At 51.6% G+C, this 20,241-nt stretch overlaps 1 protein-coding gene across 1 annotated transcript in view; it reads left to right on the top strand.

The window, feature by feature from the left end:
• The first annotated feature begins 12,159 nt into the window (after positions 1-12,159).
• The window catches only part of LOC132588516 (delphilin-like), a 72,197-nt gene continuing 64,115 nt past the window's right edge, over positions 12,160-20,241 (top strand). Inside the window, 1 exon segment of the mRNA XM_060260923.1 lies at positions 12,160-12,744. Within this exon segment, the coding sequence (XP_060116906.1) occupies positions 12,160-12,744 (585 nt within the window).

Below are 20,241 nucleotides of genomic sequence, written 5' to 3'. Positions count from 1 at the left end.
GTCTTGTGGCACCTGAAACTAACAGCATCTTCTAAGGGGCACTTCTTCACTGCTAATCCATGAAAAAAGCTGCATTTTCAGAAACATGCAGACCAACCCCTAGGGGGGATACTTAAAATGCAGGCAGGAGACAACCAGGAAATCCAGTATGGGAATGCCCATTGAAGTCACTCACTGGATCTCTGCCATTGTACTTTGGAGCAGATTTCCAGCAGCGGGTTGGGAAATACCTGATGATTTTTTAGGGGGGTGAGCTGGCAGGTTTGGGGAGGGGAGGGACTTCAGTAGGGTGTAATGTCACAGAGTCCACATCCCAAAGCAGCCATTTTCTCCAGGGGTACTGATCTCTATCTCCTGGAGGTTGGCAATACCAGGTGGACTAAATGCCCCTTGGGTTTGCCTTCTTCCTGACGTGTTCTGTGAAGCAGTTTGTCAGTGTGCAAGGAATAGCCAGCTCAGAGCCATACAGCCGCTACCTCCATATGGCTGGAAGCTGGAAAGGGGATTTAGGCTTCCAGGGCTATGCCTGTGGGTAATTGGATCGTCGCTCGACCGGGGTCTCTCCCAGTAAGCCCTGTCCTCATGTTGTGGGTTGGATTTAGTTCCTGGGCTCTGCGGCCTCGTGCAAATCGCTTAATGCCGGCAGCAAATATTTGATTTCTTTTTATGGCTCATAATGGAAAACACAAAAAGGTCAAGATGAGGACAGAGGCGAAAGTGAACGGGGACATCTCTCGGCAGAAGCTTAATTCCGTCCTCCCCTCCCCCCCCCACCTGCTTTTCAGCTTATTCTTGGGCCTGTCTGGCTTCACTGAAAAACAGCAGTCTTCTCCATCCTTTTACGATTGCAGAATCTTTGGTGAACCATACTCCATGCAAATCTCATCCACCACGCATGCATGTTTTATCACAGACTCCTGATTTTAAGTACCCTCCCTCTTCCAATTCCATATCCTCCTTCTTTCCACCATGAGATCTGATCTCCAACATTTTCCTCTATTTCTTCCGCAGCCACTGGATTTCCTAAAACCATTAAAGTCAGCAGCCCAGAAGCTGAACTTGTGAGATCAAAGCAAGACCATGACACAGGTCTTTTTCTGCATCACCTGCCCAGTATGCAGAGTATGCTAAAGTTGTGGCATCACTCTGAGTGAAGAGGGACTTCCTTTTATCAGCTCTAAGTCTACTGCTCATTAATTTAAGTACCCAATTCTTGTATTGTGAGAAAGGGAGAAAAGCACTTCTTTCTCTACCTTCTCTATCCCATGCATACTTTTGTAAACCTCTATTATGTCACCTCTCACTTTTTTTTTAAAAAAAAAGGTCAAGGTCATCCCCTGTGCAAGCACCAGTCATTTCCAACTCTGGGGTGACGTTGCTTTCACAACGTTTTCACGGCAGACTTTTTATGGGGTGGTTTTCCATTGCCTTCCCCAGCCATCCACACTTTCCCCCCAGCAAGCTGGGGACTCATTTTACTGACCTTGGATCGATGGAAGGCTGAGTCAACCTTGAGCCGGCTATCTGAACCCAGCTTCTGCCAGGATCGAACTCAGGTCATGAGCAGAGCTTGGACTGCAGTACTGCAGCTTTACCACTCTGTGCCACTTGTTGTTTCTCCAAGCGAAATAGCCCTATCCTCTTTAAGTTTTCTTCACAGGTACGGTGTTCAATGATCCCCCTATTCTTGTTTTCCTTTTCTGTCCTTTTCTGCGCCGTTTCCAGTGCTATAATATCTTTTTTGAGGTACGCTGACCAGAACTGTACAAAGGTGGCCTCTGAAGTCTTCCACATAGACTTTTTAAAAAGGAAAGGTCCCCTGTGCAAGCACCAGTCGTTTCTGACTCTGGGGTGACATCGCATCACAACGTTTTCATTGCAGACTTTTTAATGGGGCAGTTTGCCATTGCCTTCCCCAGCCATCTACATTCCCCCCACCCCCAGCAAGCTGGGTACTCATTTTACTGATCTCGGAAGGATGGAAGGCTGAGTCAAGCTCGAGCCGGCTACCTGAACCCAGCTTCCCCTGGGATCGAACTCAGGTCATGAGCAGAGAGTTTGCAGTACTGCAGCTTTACCACTCTGCACCATGGGGCTCTTTAGACTTTACATAGACTTTACCACACCTTTAATCCTTTGCCTGAAGATGCTGCAGCAGGCACCCAGCTCTGAATGCACAGAGTGGAACAAGAGACCTGTCTATGCTACAAAGCAATGTCTTACATCAGGGGTGGGGAACCTCCATTCCGAGGGCCATATGTGGCCCTCAAGGTCACTTGGTGTGGCCCTTGGGGATTGCTGGACCGAACCGAGCCATGTGGCAGCCTCCCTGGGGCCTGGCTGGCTGGCCAGAATTGCTGCGGGGTCTGGAAAAGTTACTGTCACAGTTCAGTTTGCACTTGATTATCCCAGAGGGTGTGGTCTAATATGCTAATGAGTGTGTGACCTAATATGCTAATATTAGGGGATGTGGTCTAATATGCTACTGAGTTCCTGCAGCACTTTTTCTACAAAAAAGCCCTGGACCTTTGCATTTGCCTAGGGCGGCGGGCCAGGTGTGTGAGTATGTGTGTGTGTGTGCCAGATTAGGCTCTCCACGCATGACTTCAAATAGAAGAACAATTATTTGCATTAATTTTGCCGATTTTGCTGAATCGTTCTCCCTTGGCGGAGCACTGTTTTTTAAGTTGATCATTTTTTATGGCCCGCAAGTGATGTTATAAGAAGAAGAAGAAGAAGATATTGGATTTATATCCCGCCCTCCACTCCGAAGAGTCTCAGAGCGGCTCACAATCTCCTTTCCCTTCCTCCCCCACAACAGGCACCCTGTGAGGTAGATGAAGATATTGGATTTATATCCCGCCCTCCACTCTGAAGAGTCTCAGAGCGGCTCACAATCTCCTTTCCCTTCCTCCCCCACAACAGACACCCTGTGAGGTAGATGAAGATATTGGATTTATATCCCGCCCTCCACTCCAAAGAGTCTCAGAGCGGCTCACAATCTCCTTTCCCTTCTTCCCCCACAACAGACACCCTGTGAGGTAGATGAAGATATTGGATTTATATCCTGCCCTCCACTCCGAAGAGTCTCAGAGTGGCTCACAATCTCCTTTCCCTTCTTCTCCCACAACAGACACCCTGTGAGGTAGATGAAGATATTGGATTTATATCCTGCCCTCCACTCCGAAGAGTCTCAGAGCGGCTCACAATCTCCTTTCCCTTCCTCCCCCACAACAGACACTCTGTGAGGTAGATGAAGATATTGGATTTATATCCCGCCCTCCACTCTGAAGAGTCTCAGAGCAGCTCACAATCTCCTTTCCCTTCTTCCCCCACAACAGACACCCTGTGAGGTAGATGAAGATATTGGATTTATATCCCGCCCTCCATTCCAAAGAGTCTCAGAGCGGCTCACAATCTCCTTTCCCTTCTTCCCCCACAACAGACACCCTGTGAGGTAGATGAAGATATTGGATTTATATCCCGCCCTCCACTCCGAAGAGTCTCAGAGCGGCTCACAATCTCCTTTCCCTTCCTCCCCCACAACAGACACCTTGTGAGGTAGATGAAGATATTGGATTTATATCCTGCCCTCCACTCCGAAGAGTCTCAGAGCGGCTCACAATCTCCTTTCCCTTCCTCCCCCACAACAGACACCCTCTGAGGTAGATGAAGATATTGGATTTATATCCTGCCCTCCACTCCGAAGAGTCTCAGAGCGGCTCACAATCTCCTTTCCCTTCCTCCCCCTCAACAGACACCCTGTGAGGTGGGTGGGGCTGGAGAGGGCTCTCACAGCAGCTGCCCTTTCAAGGACAACCTCTGCCAGAGCTATGGCTGACCCAAGGCCATGCTAGCAGGTGCAAGTGGAGGAGTGGGGAATCAAACCCGGTTCTCCCAGATAAGAGTCCGCACACTTAACCACTACACCAAACTGGCTCTCCAATAAATAAATATTCATATGGCCCTTGACAGAAAAAAGGTTCCCCACCCCTGCCTTACATGGACCCAAATGGACCTGCCATGGCACACCCTCAAAGTCTCCCAGCCCTGTGCTTGTTCAGTCCTCTTTTCCTCTTGCTTAGATCACCCGCCTAGATGTGCTTCCCTCTCATTCAGGCGAAATGTGTGAGTGAAGGAGAAGGTCTAAGGGACTTAGTGATAATGAATACTGAGCCCCAGGACGAGTGATTTGTCTGGATTAGCTAACAAGTATTAATGAGAATGTTGGGTGTCAGTATTTTCCATTTTAGCTTATTTTTAGGAACACAGTTCAAGGCATGTGCTAAAATATTCAACCAGAGAGGGACAGCAGCAGATGTTCTACCTGCTCAAGCAGCTGCTCCTGATCTTCTCATCCTGGGGCCAGGCATTGTGCTGCTGGAATGATATCCCCAAATACTGCCACCCCACACAATCAAGGGAGAGAGGGAAAGATGAGGCAGGAAGGTGAGGGGGAGAGAGGCTAAAACCCTCTTCTTTCTGTCCCCCCCCCCACAGGCACGTCCCCTCTGCTCAAACCAAGCTGATGACAACATGTGTGGAACGTCTGCATCTTTTGCAAGCATTCTTTGTTGCATGCTCCCCACCTTCGGATTGGGATGTCAAGATTCAGAGACCTCAATTCCTACTCGTGTCTGGGGAGCTGTGACTCTAGAAAGCATTGTTGGTCTCTAAGGCAGGGGTAATGAGGGCCAAATCTGACATAAATGAGACCTTGTCGGACAAGGGACAGGCCGGGCCATCTGTGTACCTATTTAAGATTAGGTAGCAGAGATATAAACTTTATAAAGGACACAGATAGACACATTTTTTTTAAAAAAAAACCTTAAAATATGCTTAAAACATTAGCACTCATTCGTCTTAAAGATGCTTTCTTTGTATTTCTCCCATGGGATCCAGGGAACTGGGCAAAGGAAGCTCTGGCTCTTTCCTTCCTTCCCCAGGGGACCAGGAGAGGAAGAAGCCTCAGCCAATAGAAGGAAGAAAGGCTTGGCTCAGTAGCTCTGCTGTGTGATTGAGAGGGCCTGGCAAAGCAATATATTCCTCCTCCCCCTTCCTCCCCAAGACAGGAGCCTCAGCAAATGGAGAAAATAGAGGCTTTGCTCTGTAGCCTCTGTGTGATTGAGAGGGCCTGGCAAAGCAAGCTATTCCTCCTCCCCCTCCCTCCCCAAGACGGGAGCCTCAGCAAATGAAGAAAATAGAGGCTTTGCTCTGTAGCCTCTGTGTGATTGAGAGGGCCTGGCAAAGCAAGCTATTCCTCCTCCCCCTCCCTCCCCAAGACAGGAGCCTCAGTAAATGAAGAAAATAGAGGCTTTGCTCTGTAGCCTCTGTGTGATTGAGAGGGCCTGGCAAAGCAAGCTATTCCTCCTCCCCCTCCCTCCCCAAGACGGGAGCCTCAGCAAATGGAGAAAATAGAGGCTTTGCTCTGTAGCCTCTGTGTGATTGAGCAAGCCTGCCAAAGCAAGAGAGAGAGAGAGAGAGAGAGAAGGAAGCAGATGGCAGCCAGTTGCTTGGGGGCCTGAAAGGAGCCCTCCAGGGGGCTGATTTGGCCCCCAGGCTGAATGTTTGACACCCCTGCTCTAAGGTGATGCTGGAATCAAATAGATCTCTTCTACTGCAGACCAAGAGGCCCACCACCTTCTGAAACTTCTTCCTGATGGTCAAACCCGGCGAATATGTTCACAACAAGGCACCGTGCTCTTTTTCTTGAAGCTTTTTCTGGAGAAACAACACGATCTTACGGCAAGCACCTCGGGCTCTTACTGATGTGTCCCCAGGCCTGCACGCTCTCTTTCCCCAAAGTTAGACGCTTGTGATGGGAGCACCTCCTTGTCTTTGCGCAGACTGATCTTCCAGGTTTCCCCCCAACTCATCTAAGGACCCAGGGAAAGCGTGAAGAGTCACCGGCCGCCTTCCTCTCAAGCAGCAGAAGAGCTGCGCGCCCCTCCCTCCCTCCCACCCCTGTTCTCGTGCCCTGCCTTCCTCTCCCTGGTAAGGCCGGTCTGCTAATGAGGGCCCTATTAGGTTACTGCACCTGCATAGAGTTTGCCATAGAAACTCCAAGCCGCGGGTCTGTAACTGATCCAGCCGTGTACACAGAAGCTGCCCGGATGGCTTAGCCGGATAACCATCCTCCTTCCAAGCTGCGGCTGGTGCGTCTTAGGCCTTGCGCCAGAGGGTAAGCTTTGCTTTAAATGCGTTTGTATTAAAAACAAAAGGAGCCCATGCCAACTCCACAGGGCAGCTCTTAATGCCTCGCTGAAGGCAGGCACGGGAAAGGAAAGGAAACTTCTAATTTGCAGTCTGCATTGCTGGTGGAAAGGAAACCTTCTGGCAATGGGAGGTGTGTCTTTTTGAGGCATCCGGAGAGGGCAAGGTGCTGGGGTGGGGGGGGGAAGCAAATATATCCCGTTAGGCCACTTGACCCCCAAGCCCAGCCCAGGCAGGCAGCAGCTGCCTCTTGGAGGCTAGTGACAGAAACCGGAGGCTTAGAGCTGGCGTGAACTAGAAGTGTGCATTCACATCAGAGCCTCCCGAGAGCCCAGAAAGCAACTGTGGGGGGCCGTCTCAGCCCTGCAAATGTCAGGTAGTTGGAGGAAGCTTCTGGGCTGGGCTGGCCCGGGGTTGCCAGGTCTGGGTTGGGAAATCCCTGCAGATTTGGGGGGTGGAGCCTGGAGAGGGCGGAGTTTGAGGAAAGGAGGGACTTCACTGGTGCAGAATGTCTTAGAGCCCACCCTCCCAAGCAGCCCTTTCTTCAGGGGAAATGATCTTTCTGTTTCTGCATCGAACTGGGGTGGGGAACTTCAGGCTTAAAGGTTTGTCTGCACCAGTACTTAGAACTGGCGGCTTCCAGGGTGAGCCCAGCATTATCCCAGAATTCCAACTGAGCTCCAGACAATAGAGGTCTTGGGGTTGCCAGCCTCCAGGTGGGGCCTGGAGATCTGCTTTTACAACTGATCTCCAGCTGGCAGAGATCAGCTCCCCTGGAAGAAGAAAAAGGAGAAGATATTGGATTAATATCCTGCCCTCCACTCCGAAGAGTCTCAGAGCGGCTCACAATCTCCTTTCCCTTCCTCCCCCACAACAGACACCCTGTGAGGTGGGTGGGGCTGGAGAGGGCTCTCACAGCAGCTGCCCTTTCAAGGACAACCTCTGCCAGAGCTACGGCTGACCCAAGGCCATTCCAGCAGCTGCAAGTGGAGGAGTGGGGAATCAAACCCGGTTCTCCCAGATAAGAGAGCTATGGCTGAACCAAGGCCATTCCAGCAGCTGCAAGTGGAGGAGTGGGGAATCCAACCTGGTTCTCAACCCGGTTCTCCCAGATAAGAGAGCTCTGGCTGACCCAAGGCCATTCCAGCAGCTGCAAGTGGAGGAGTGGGGGATCAAACCCGGTTCTCCCAGATAAGAGAGCTCTGGCTGACCCAAGGCCATTCCAGCAGCTGCAAGTGGAGGAGGGGGGAATCTATCCCGGTTCTCCCAGATAAGAGAGCTCTGGCTGACCCAAGGCCATTCCAGCAGCTGCAAGTGGAGGAGTGGGGAATCAAACCCGGTTCTCCCAGATAAGAGAGCTCTGGCTGACCCAAGGCCATTCTAGCAGCTGCAAGTGGAGGAGTGGGGAATCAAACCCGGTTCTCCCAGATAAGAGAGCTCTGGCTGACCCAAGGCCATTCCAGCAGCTGCAAGTGGAGGAGTGGGGAATCCAACCCGGTTCTCCCAGATAAGAGAGCTCTGGCTGACCCAAGGCCATTCTAGCAGCTGCAAGTGGAGGAGTGGGGAGTCAAACCCGGTTCTCCCAGATAAGAGAGCTCTGGCTGACCCAAGGCCATTCCAGCAGCTGCAAGGGGAGGAGTGGGGAATCAAACCCGGTTCTCCCAGATAAGAGAGCTCTGGCTGACCCAAGGCCATTCTAGCAGCTGCAAGTGGAGGAGTGGGGAGTCAAACCCGGTTCTCCCAGATAAGAGAGCTCTGGCTGACCCAAGGCCATTCCAGCAGCTGCAAGGGGAGGAGTGGGGAATCAAACCCGGTTCTCCCAGATAAGAGAGCTCTGGCTGACCCAAGGCCATTCCAGCAGCTGCAAGGGGAGGAGAGGGGAATCAAACCCGGTTCTCCCAGATAACAGAGCTATGGCTGACCCAAGGCCATTCCAGCAGCTGCAAGTGGAGGAGGGGGACTCAAACCCGGTTCTCCCAGATAAGAGAGCTCTGGCTGACCCAAGGCCATTCCAGCAGCTGCAAGTGGAGGAGGGGGGAATCTATCCCGGTTCTCCCAGATAAGAGAGCTCTGGCTGACCCAAGGCCATTCCAGCAGCTGCAAGTGGAGGAGTGGGGAATCCAACCCGGTTCTCCCAGATAAGAGAGCTCTGGCTGACCCAAGGCCATTCCAGCAGCTGCAAGTGGAGGAGTGGGGAATCCAACCCGGTTCTCCCAGATAAGAGAGCTCTGGCTGACCCAAGGCCATTCCAGCAGCTGCAAGTGGAGGAGTGGGGAATCAAACCCGGTTCTCCCAGATAAGGGAGCTCTGGCTGACCCAAGGCCATTCCAGCAGCTGCAAGTGGAGGAGTGGGGAATCCAACCCGGGTTCTCCCAGATAAGAGAGCTATGGCTGACCCAAGGCCATTCCAGCAGCTGCAAGTGGAGGAGTGGGGAATCCAACCCGGTTCTCCCAGATAAGAGAGCTCTGGCTGACCCAAGGCCATTCCAGCAGCTGCAAGTGGAGGAGTGGGGAATCAAACCCGGTTCTCCTAGATAAGAGTCTGCACACTTCACCACGACACCAAACTGGAGAAAGTGGCTGCTTGGAAGGGTGGGCTCTAGGCCATTGGGCCATGCTGAGGTCCCGCCCCTCCCAAGCCCCACCCTCTCCTGGCTCCACCCCCCAAAGTCTCCAGATATTCTCCAACACAGACCTGGCAACCCCAAGGTCAGGGCCTGTGGAGAAAATGGCAGTTTTGGATGGTGGACTCTCTGGCCCCACATATTTGCTGAGCTGCCTCCCAGCTTGTCCCCAAACACGCAGCCAGCGCTAGAGTCACTTCCAATTTGCCCACGCAGCTCCCTGACCGGCCTGTAATCTGCTTTAGCTCCTGACAGGTTCTAATTCCTCTTTGAGGTGTCTGGTCTCAGGACACGGAGGAGGCTTCAGCCAGCCCATCTGTCTCTTTGATACTCTCCCCCAGTTTAGCAGGCAGAGAGATGGAGGGAAGGAAGGAAGGAAGGAAGGAAGGAAGGAAGGAAGGAAGGAAGGAAGGAAAGAAAGAAAGAAAGAAAGAAAGAAAGAAAGAAAGAAAGAAAGAAAGAAAGAAAGAAAGAAAGAAAGAAAGAAAGAAAGAAAGAGAGACAGACAGACCCTGGAGAGCCGCTGCCAGTCTGAGGAGGCAATACTGATTTGGGGAGGGATGGTGGCTCAGGGGTCGAGCATCTGCTTGGGAAGCAGAAGGTCCCAGGTTCAATCCCCGGCATCTCCAACTGAAAACGGTCCAGGCAAGTAGGCATGAAACACCTCAGCTTGAGACCCTGGAGAGCTGCTGCCAGTCTGAGGAGACAGTTCTGGAGGGAGGGACGGTGGCTCAGTGGTAGAGCATCTGCTTGGTAAGCAGAAAATCCCAGGTTCAATCCCCAGCATCTCCAACTCAAAAGGGTCCAGGCAAGTAGGCGTGAAAAATCTCAGCTTGAGACCCTGGAGAGCAGCTGCCAGTCTGAGTAGACAATACTGACGTTGATGGACCCAGGAGGGTCTGATTCAGTAGAAGGCAGCTTCAGATGTTCATATGTCTGGGGGAGGGATGGTGGCTCAGTCGTAGAGCATCTGTTTGGTAAGCAGAAGGTCCCAGGTTCAATCCCCGGCATCTCCAACTCAAAAGGGTCCAGGCAAGTAGGCATGAAAAACCTCAGCTTGAGACCTTGGAGAGCCATGAATGGGGCTGTGGCTCGGTGGTAGAGCATCTGCTTGGAAAGCAGGAGGTCCCAGGTTCAATCCCCGGCATCTCCAACTAAAAAGGGTCCAGGCAGGTAGGCGTGAAAAACCTCAGCTTGAGACCCTGGAGAGCAGCTGCCAGTCTGAGTAGACAATACTGACGTTGATGGACCCAGGAGGGTCTGATTCAGTAGAAGGCAGCTTCAGATGTTCATATGTCTGGGGGAGGGATGGTGGCTCAGTCGTAGAGCATCTGTTTGGTAAGCAGAAGGTCCCAGGTTCAATCCCCGGCATCTCCAACTCAAAAGGGTCCAGGCAGGTAGGTGTGAAAAACCTCAGCTTGAGACTCTGGAGAGCCACTGCCAGTCTGAGTAGACAAGACTGACTTTAGAGAGGGACAGTGGCTCAGTGGCAGAGCATCTGCTTGATAGGCAGAAGGTCCCAGGTTCAATCCCCAGCATCTCCAACTCAAAAGGGTCCAGGCAAGCAGGCGTGAAAAACCTCAGCTTGAGACCTTGGAGAGCCATGAATGGGGCTGTGGCTCGGTGGTAGAGCATCTGCTTGGAAAGCAGGAGGTCCCAGGTTCAATCCCCGGCATCTCCAACTAAAAAGGGTCCAGGCAGGTAGGCGTGAAAAACCTCAGCTTGAGACCCTGGAGAGCCGCTGCCAGTCTGAGTAGACAATACTGACGTTGATGGACCCAGGAGGGTCTGATTCAGTAGAAGGCAGCTTCAGATGTTCATATGTCTGGGGGAGGGATGGTGGCTCAGTCGTAGAGCATCTGTTTGGTAAGCAGAAGGTCCCAGGTTCAATCCCCGGCATCTCCAACTCAAAAGGGTCCAGGCAGGTAGGTGTGAAAAACCTCAGCTTGAGACTCTGGAGAGCCACTGCCAGTCTGAGTAGACAAGACTGACTTTAGAGAGGGACAGTGGCTCAGTGGCAGAGCATCTGCTTGATAGGCAGAAGGTCCCAGGTTCAATCCCCAGCATCTCCAACTCAAAAGGGTCCAGGCAAGCAGGCGTGAAAAATCTCAGCTTGAGACCCTGGAGAGCCACTGCCAGGCTGAGTACACAGTACTGGAGGGAGGGACGGTGGCTCAGTGGTAGAGCATCCGCTTGGCAAGCAGAAGGTCCCAGGTTCAATCCCCGGCATCTCCAACTCAAAAGGGTCCAGGCAAGTAGGTGTGAAAAACCTCCGCTTGAGACCCTGGAGAGCCATGAATGGGGCTGTGGCTCAGTGGTAGAGCATCTGCTTGGCAAGCAGAAGGTCCCAGGTTCAATCCCCCGGCATCTCCAACTCAAAAGGGTCCAGGCAAGTAGGTGTGAAAAACCTCAGCTTGAGACCCTGGAGAGCCGCTGCCAGTCTGAGTAGACAATACTGACGTTGATGGACCCCCAGAGGGGCTGATTCAGTAGAAGGCAGCTTCATATATTTTCATTTGGCACATCATGGGCAATTCTCAAGAGAGTCCTGAACTGGCAAAGAATGAATCCCTCCCCTAAGCGTGCCTTTACAGGACAGTGCTGCAGCCCACCTCTGATTGTTGCTGCTCACATTTAACCATGGCTATTCCACACCCCGGGAAAATTGGCCAGATTCGCTTCATGCAAGAGCCACAAAGAATAAACGTCAGATGGTTGAAAGCCACAAGACTTGAGTGTCAGATGTTTGAGAGCCGGGAGGGAGGGAAGGGAGGAAATAGATGGGGGAGGACGAGGTGTAGAGAAAGGAACTTTAACTTTCAATGCATTCTCCAAGCTGCTGACTAATGGGGTGGTGAGGGCTTCAAGAGCCACACAATATGTGTGAAGGAGCCAGATGTGGCTCCGGAGCCACAGTTTGGCCACCCTTGGCCAAGACAGACAGGCAGACAGACAGCAATAAAAGGCCCTCTGCTTTCTGAAAAAAAATTTCCAGAGTTCCCTGAGCCGAAGGAATCTTAACTCAAGGAGCTTAACTCTGGGGTGACTGAGCTGCTCTCAGTAGGGGACCAGGCGCAGGTAAGAGAGGATGCCCAGAGAAGTTCTCCTGCACAGCAGCATGCAGAAGGGACGCGGCAGAGTTCTTAAGCCAGGGCACCTCCTTCTCCTTTGGCGGGAGCCCCTGAGGGTTGGCGAACGCCCCACGTGGTTGTCCCTGCAGCCTGCCAAGATTTCCTTGTTTGGGGAGGAGGGTTTCAGTCTAGGGCGGTTTCTGCTCGGGGGCTGTCTGGCTCACCTCCCTCCTCGTTTCCCAGCGACCACCATGCCGGAAACCAACGATGGCTGGCCAGAGGAGTTTGGCTTCAGAATCAGTGGGAATGGCCCCTGCTACATCTTGGCGGTGGAAGAGGGCAGCAGCGCCCAGGTGGCCGGCCTCCAGCCAGGAGACCAGATCCTGGAGATCGAAGGCCAGAACGTGTCCGCCATGAACTGCGAGACCCTCATTGCCTTGGCCAGGCAATGCGAGACTGTGCCCCCCAGCATTGGGGTGGTCTCCCGCATCCAGCGGCTGGACCTCATGCCCGGGCTGGAGGGCCGCTTTGGCTTCACCTTGGCGTGCGATGGAGGGTGCCCCCTGCGGGTGGAGAGCGTGGCCCCCGCCTCCCCGGCCTTGGAGTGCGGGATCAAGGCAGGGGACTATGTCATGGAAGTCAACGGGGTTCCTGTGAAGTGGTACGAAGAGGCAGCGGCCATGATCCAATCCTGCCAGGGCCACGGCCTCCGTCTGGGGCTGCTGCGGCTGGGGAGGCTGCAGAGGTGGGCTAGCAGCAGCGTCCGGGAGTTCGTCCAGAGCGCAGACGCCATCCATCAGGAGCGGAGGCAGAAAGCCCAGGAGTTCAGCAGGAAGGTGGGTCTCCAAGGAGGGAGAGGAGGGAGGCCTGGGTTCAAATGCTGCTTTGTGAGAGTGCAGAATTCAGAAGGAGTCTTAGAGCTGCCAGATGTAGGGGGGAGGGGTAGTCAGGAGAGGGGAGGGTTTGTGGAAGGAATGGACCTCCGAAGGGTACAATGCCATAAAGTCCACCTTCCAGGGGAACTTAGCTTTGTCATCTGGAGATCTGCTGTAATCCCAGGAAATCTCCAGCTACCACCTGGAGATCAGCAAAAAGGAAAGAATCAACAGAATAAAGTCCTCAGATACAAAAACAGCTCACGGTTGAATTACTAATGAAAATTTCTTAAAGAGATACAATTTCTGCAAATTATTTCATACAAAAGTCTTACAAATTCATGCATGCAAAGTTCACACGTAGCCTAATCAATAAAGAAATGTTTCAGTCCCACAAGTGCTTGTGCAAATATTCTCTCATCTGTTGGTTGTGAAGAAATGGAGATTTGTGCAGAACTCCCCCCAAAGCCTCCATCGTATTCACTAGCGGATGAGACATTTCAGTAACCCTTTTCTCCGTTTGGAGATTATTGTGTTTGGCGTGGGTTTGAACATGACACAGTGGAGTGGAACCTGTTGAATTTGCGGATTTGCCACTCGTTCGTAGATTTACCATTTGTTAATCTGGCCCTGAATGTGGTTTCCCTTCCAAATCACTTTCCCGCAGGCTGAAGGGTGAAGGGTGGGGGGAGGGAGGAAAGGAAACGTCCCCTGTGCAAGCACCAGTCTTTTCCAACTCTGGGGTGACGTTGCGTTCACAGTGTTTTCACGGCAGACTTTTTACAGGGTGGTTTGCCCTTGCCTTCCCCAGTCCTCTCCACTTTCCCCCCAGCAAGGCTGGGGATTCATTTGACCAACCTCGGAAGGATGGAAGGCTGAGTCAACCTCAAGCCGGCTACCTGAAAACCCAGCTTCCGCTGGGCATCGAACTCAGGTCGTGAGCAGAGCTTAGGACTGCAGTACTGCAGCTTTAACACTCTGCGCCACGGGGCTCTGTGTGTGTGTGGGGGGGAGTTTTTAAAAAATTATTATTCCAAAGGGATGAGGGGGATGGATGGGGAAGTCTCTTGCTCCCTCTCCTCATTATGCGATCTCAGCAGGAGACAGAGAGTGCTTCCGTCTTGCTTCCGCAGTCATCTCGCAGGCCGAAGGGACTGCTCATAGCAGGATGCAAAAGGGGGGAGCCCTGAGGGGCCCTCCGTTGCAGGCCTTTCTGCTTCAATGTGCAGCTTTCTTTCGTTCTTTTTCTATGTTGGTCCCTCTACATCTTCCTTTACGGAAACATAAGGCCGTGCAGGCATTGCAATCGTATTGCGCTGGTGTTTTGAAAGGCAATCGAACCTCAGCTTGGCTGGGCCTTCCAAAGGCATTGAGGCGATTGACAAGCAGGGGGCGCTTCAGTCTGGTCAGACGCTTCTCAAGGTGCCCGCACAACCAGGCTGTCTGTGGCTACGGCAGAGAAGAGCCACTGACCAGTGACACAGAGCTTATCCGCATGACCTCACCCACCTGCCTCAATAACTTGTAGGGTTCCCAATCCCCAGGTGAGGACAGGGGATTCCCTGGTCTGGAGGCCCTTCCCACCCCCCGCTTCAGGGTCATCGGTAAGTGGGGGGAGGGAAATGTCTGTGGGGCACTCCATTACTCCCTATAGAGACCGATTCCCATAGGGTATAATGCAGAATTGATCCATGGGTATTTGGGGCTCTGGGGGGGGGGCTGTATTTTGAGGCAGAGGCACCAAATTTGCAGTATAGCATTCGATGCCTCTCCTCAAAAGACCCTCCAAGTTTCAAAAAGATTGGACCCCCTATGAGCCCCCAAAGAAGGTGCCCTTATGCTTCATTATTTCCAGTGGAGGGGAAGGCATTCAAAAGGTGTGCAGTCCCTTTAAATGTGATGGCCAGGACTCCCTTTGGCGTTCAATTATGCTTGTCGCAACCTTTCTCCTGGCTCCACCCCCAAAGTCTCCCGGCTCCACCTCCAAAGTCCCCAGATATGACTTGAATTGGACCTGGCAACCGTAACATCTCGGCCTCAGCCTCTCTTCTTCCAGCAGCCCAGGCAGGGAAGCAGGGCAGAAAGAGACACGAGCACCAGAAGTCATCTTCAGTCACTTCCAGCCTTTCTTTGCAATGGCCAAGACAAGCGGCAGGTTGCTCCTGGGACTTGCTGACCTCTTGGGGTTTGACCCAGGCAGTAGAAGCAGGCGTCCCCTGGCTGCTGGCTGCATAGGCAGGGCATCTTCTTGGCATGCTGAAGGTCCCGGGTTCAATCCCCCACATCTCTGTCTAAAGGGTTGCAACACTCTCCCTATGAAGAAAGGTTAAAACACTTTGGGCTCTTTAGCTTGGAGAAATGTCGACTGCGGGGAGACATGATTGAGGTTAACAAGATTGTGCATCGGATAGAGAAGGTAGAGAAAGAAGTCCTTTTCCCCCTTTCTCACAATATGAGAATTCGTGGGCATTCAATGAAATTGCTGAGCAGTCAGGTTAGAACTGATAAAAGGAAGTACTTCTTCACCCAAAGAGTAACATGTGGAATTCACTGCCACAGGAGGTGGTGGCGGCTACAAGCATAGCCAGCTTCAAGAGGGGATTGGATCAACATCTGGAGCAGAGGTCCATCAGTGGCTCTTAGCCACAGTGTATTGTTGGAACTATCTGTCTGGGGCAGTGATGCTCTGTATTCTTGGTGCTTGGAGGGGGGGGGGGCAACAGTGGGAGGGCTTCTAGTGTCCTGGCCCCACTGGTGGACCTCCTGATGGCACCTGGATGATACAGAGTGTTGGGCTGGATGAGCCATTGACCTGATCCAACATGGCTTCTCTTATGTTCTTAAGGACCAGGCAGGAGGTGATGGGAAAGACCTCTGCCTGAGACCCTGGAGAGCTGCTGCCAGTCTGAGCGGACAATACCATCCTTGGTAGACTCCGTAGAGGACAGCTTCATGTACTCATTTACCTAGAGCTTAAAGAACAACTTTAGGGCAGGGGCCCTCTTTGTGATGCATGTTTTTAAAAGACTTGCATGGAGCTGTTCACATATCAGGCTGCCTGATACTGAATCAGGCTTTTTGGCCCATCAAAGTCAGCATTGTCTTCTCAGACTGGTAGCTGTTCTCCGGTCTTTCCCGTCACTTCCTGCCTGATCCTTTCCGCTGCGGATGCTTCCGGGGTTGAACCTGGGACCTTCTGCATGCCAAGCAGAGGCTCTGCCACCAAGCCGTGGTCCCACTCCAGTCTTCCTCTATGAGGCCACCCCCCCAGAGTGTCCAATTTAACTGCTGTCATATGTAATGTAATGTAAAATTTTATTTATATCCCGCCCTCCCCGCCGAAGCAGGCTCAGGGCGGCTAACAGCATTTCAGGTAAACAATAGTAATAAAAACATTAAATTCACATTAAAATTCACATTAAAATCAGTCAATAAAAAATAATTAATTAAAACAATAATTAATTAAAATAAAAATATGGGGTGGCCACTCATAAGAACACAAGAGGAGCCCTGTTGGATCAGGCTAATGGCCCATCCAGTCCAACACTCTGTGTCACAGAAGAACATAAGAGAAGCCCTGTTGGATCAGGCAGTGGCCCATCCAGTCCAACACTCTGTGTCACAGAAGAACATAAGAGAAGCCATGTTGGATCATGCCAGTGGCCCATCCAGTCCAACACTCTGTGTCACATAAGAACATAAGAGGAGCCCTGTTGGATCAGCCCAATGGCCCCTCCAGTCCAACACTCTGTGTCACATAAGAACATAAGAGAAGCCATGTTGGATCAGGCCAATGGCCCATCCAGTCCAACACTCTGTGTCACAGAAGAACATAAGAGGAGCCCTGTTGGATCAGCCCAATGGCCCCTCCAGTCCAACACTCTGTGTCACATAAGAACATAAGAGAAGCCATGTTGGATCAGCCCAATGGCCCCTCCATTCCAACACTCTGTGTCACATAAGAACATAAGAGAAGCCCTGTTGGATCAGGCCAATGGCCCATCCAGTCCAACACTCTGTGTCACAGAAGAACATAAGAGGAGCCCTGTTGGATCAGCTCAATGGCCCCTCCAGTCCAACACTCTGTGTCACATAAGAACATAAGAGAAGCCATGCTGGATCAGGCCAATGGCCCATCCAGTCCAACACTCTGTGTCACATAAGAACATAAGAGAAGCCATGTTGGATCAGGCCAGTGGCCCATCCAGTCCAACACTCTGTGTCACATAAGAACATAAGAGGAGCCATGTTGGATCAGGCCAGTGGCCCCTCCAGTCCAACACTCTGTGTCACATAAGAACATAAGAGGAGCCATGTTGGATCAGGCCAGTGGCCCCTCCAGTCCAACACTCTACGTCACACAGGGGCCAAAAAAGCCAGGGACTATCAGGAGGTCCATCAGTGGGGCCAGGACACTAGAAGTCCTCCCACTGTGGCTTCCCCTCAGCACCAAGAAGCCAGAGCATCCCTGCCCCAGACATAAGAGAAGCCCTGTTGGATCGGGCCAGTGGCCCCTCCAGTCCAACACTCTGTATCACACAGGGGCCAAAAAAGCCAGGTGCCATCAGGAGGTCCACTAGTGGGGCCAGGACACTAGAAGCCTCCCACTGTGCCCCCTCAAGCACCTAGAAGACAGAGCATCACTGCCCCAGACATAAGAACATAAGAGAAGCCATGTTGGGTCAGGCCAATGGCCCCTCCAGTCCAACACTCTGCGTCACACAGGGGCCAAAAAAGCCAGGTGCCATCAGGAGGTCCATCGGTGGGGCCAGGAAAGTAGCAGTGACTCCTGTGTAGGGACTTAGGTGCCCAACTTGTTCGTTGGCTTTTAAAAACTGCTTTTCCTGCACCTTCTGGGATCTTTTGTTTTTGCCCTGCTGGCACTGATGTAGCTGCAATCAAATGAAGGACTGCCAGACATTGTGAACTGTTGATGTTTTCTCCTCTTTGCAAGCTGTCGTTCCCCCCTTGAGATCACTGTGGCATTCTGCACTCCCCCGCCCCCCGCTTCTGAGTTGAGAGTTTGTTGGGCCGTAGGTTCGCCAATGTGCAGAAGCGGATGCTGCTCAGTAGGCGAATGACTCTCTGGAGGGATGCACTTTTGTTCAAATGCCTGAAATATTTTCAGTTTTAAGCCCGGCCACTTCTTGCCAAAAAACCCTACCTGGAAAGTGAACTGCAGCTTGCCAAAGGGGGGAGGTGTGAGGGAGAGAGAACGGTCTGTCTGATAAGAGCAGGCTGTGGCTGTCAGAAGTTTCTGCCACAAGAAGAACACAGCCGCCTTTCGGCTGCCACAAAGCTCCGCAGCTCAGCCTGTGGGGGAGAGAGAAGCGCCCTCTGCTGGGAGGCTGGGTGCCTGCAGCTCTGCAGGGCAAGTTTCAAGAGCTCTCTCGAGCAATGGTCACACAAGAAAAAGTACTACTTTGTGGGGTCCTAAAGGGGGTTCCAGACTACCTTCTAACCACCTTCCTCTCTTAATAACAGCAGCGATCAGAGCACAAAGAGAACCAGTTAAGACAACTTCATAAGTGAGCTCTTTGCTGCAGACTTTGGGAGTCAGGGTTGGGGAGGATGAGGTTTGGGGAGGGAGCTGGGACCCCACCCCCAAACAGCCGTTTTCTCCAGGAAAATTTGTCTCTGTGGTCTGGGAGATCACCAGTCCCTACCTGGAGATTGGCAACCAGACTGGAGACTGTTCGCCACCCTGAGCCTGTCAGGGGAGGGCAGGAGACAAATGTAATAAATAAATAAAGAAACCAGGGGCCATCAACAATATTTTTAACTTTGTCTTTTTGACATACCCCCTTGGCAAATTGAACCAGATAATAGCCCATGTGCGCACCTGGTTTTCCCTGGAGAGAAAACGTCCAGAGAAGGTGAGAGCTCAGATCCCACGTCTATGCAAGGAGAAGTTCCCTTCTCTCCCTCCTAAAGGCTTCCCTGGAAAGAAGCCGCCCATCTTTCCCCGCTGTCCTCACAAGGTGTCACAAACAAAGTAATGGAAGCTGTAAAAGGTAAGAATGACTCCTTTAAGCGGTGGAAAACCAGTCCAAGTGAGATTAGTAAAAGGGAACACAAGCTGTGGCAAATCAAATGCAAGACTGTGATCAGGCAGGCAAAAAGGGACTATGAGGAGCATATTGCAAAAAACATAAAGACCAACAATAAAATTTTCTTCAAATATATTAGAAGTAGGAAACCAGCCAGGGAGGCAGTGGGGCCCTTGGATGACCATGGGGTAAAAGGATTACTGAAGGAGGATAGGGAAATGGCTGAGAAGCTAAATGAATTTTTTGCCTCCGTCTTCACTGTGGAAGACGAGAACTTTTTGCCCGCCCCAGAAACACTAATTTTGGAAGGGGTGTTGAAAGACCTGAGTCAGATTGAGGTGACAAAAGAGGAGGTCCTACAACTGATAGACAAATTAAAAACTAATAAGTCACCGGGTCCGGATGGCATACATCCAAGAGTTCTGAAAGAACTCAAAGTTGAACTTATGGATCTTCTAACAAAAATCTGTAATCTTTCATTGAAATCTGCCTCCATTCCTGAGGACTGGAAGGTAGCAAATGTCACCCCCATCTTTAAAAAGGGTTCCAGAGGAGATCCGGGAAATTACAGGCCAGTCAGTCTGACTTCAATACCGGGAAAGTTGGTAGAAACCATTATCAAGGACAGAATGAGTAGGCACATTGATGAACATGGGTTATTGAGGAAGACTCAGCATGGGTTCTGCAAGGGAAGATCTTGCCTCACTAACCTGTTATATTTCTTTGAGGGGGTGAACAAACATGTGGACAAAGGAGACCCGATAGATGTTGTTTACCTTGACTTTCAGAAAGCTTTTGATAAAGTTCCTCATCAAAGGCTCCTTAGAAAGCTTGAGAGTCATGGAGTAAAAGGACAGGTCCTCTTGTGGATCAAAAACTGGCTGAGTAATAGGAAGCAGAGAGTGAGTATAAATGGGCAGTCTTCACAGTGGAGGACGGTAAGCAGTGGGGTGCTGCAGGGCTCGGTACTGGGTCCCATGTTCTTTAACTTGTTCATAAATGATTTGGAGTTGGGAGTGAGCAGTGAAGTGGCCAAGTTTGCGGATGACACTAAATTGTTCAGGGTGGTGAGAACCAGAGAGGATTGTGAGGAACTCCAAAGGGATCTGTTGAGGCTGGGTGAGTGGGCGTCAATGTGGCAGATGCGGTTCAGTGTGGCCAAGTGCAAAGTAATGCACATTGGGGCCAAGAATCCCAGCTACAAATATAAGTTGATGGGGTGTGAACTGGCAGAGACTGACCAAGAGAGAGATCTTGGGGTCGTGGTGGATAACTCACTGAAAATGTCAAGACAGTGTGCGTTTGCAATAAAAAAGGCCAACGCCATGCTGGGAATTATTAGGAAGGGAATTAAAAACAAATCAGCCAGTATCATAATGCCACTGTATAAATCGATGGTGCGGTCTCA

The sequence above is a fragment of the Heteronotia binoei genome, chromosome 20 (genome assembly GCF_032191835.1).
Source record: "Heteronotia binoei isolate CCM8104 ecotype False Entrance Well chromosome 20, APGP_CSIRO_Hbin_v1, whole genome shotgun sequence".
In the NCBI taxonomy this organism is placed as follows: domain Eukaryota; kingdom Metazoa; phylum Chordata; class Lepidosauria; order Squamata; family Gekkonidae; genus Heteronotia; species Heteronotia binoei.
The sequence above is the reverse complement of the archived record's forward strand: the minus strand, read 5'-3'. Positions and strand labels throughout refer to the sequence as shown.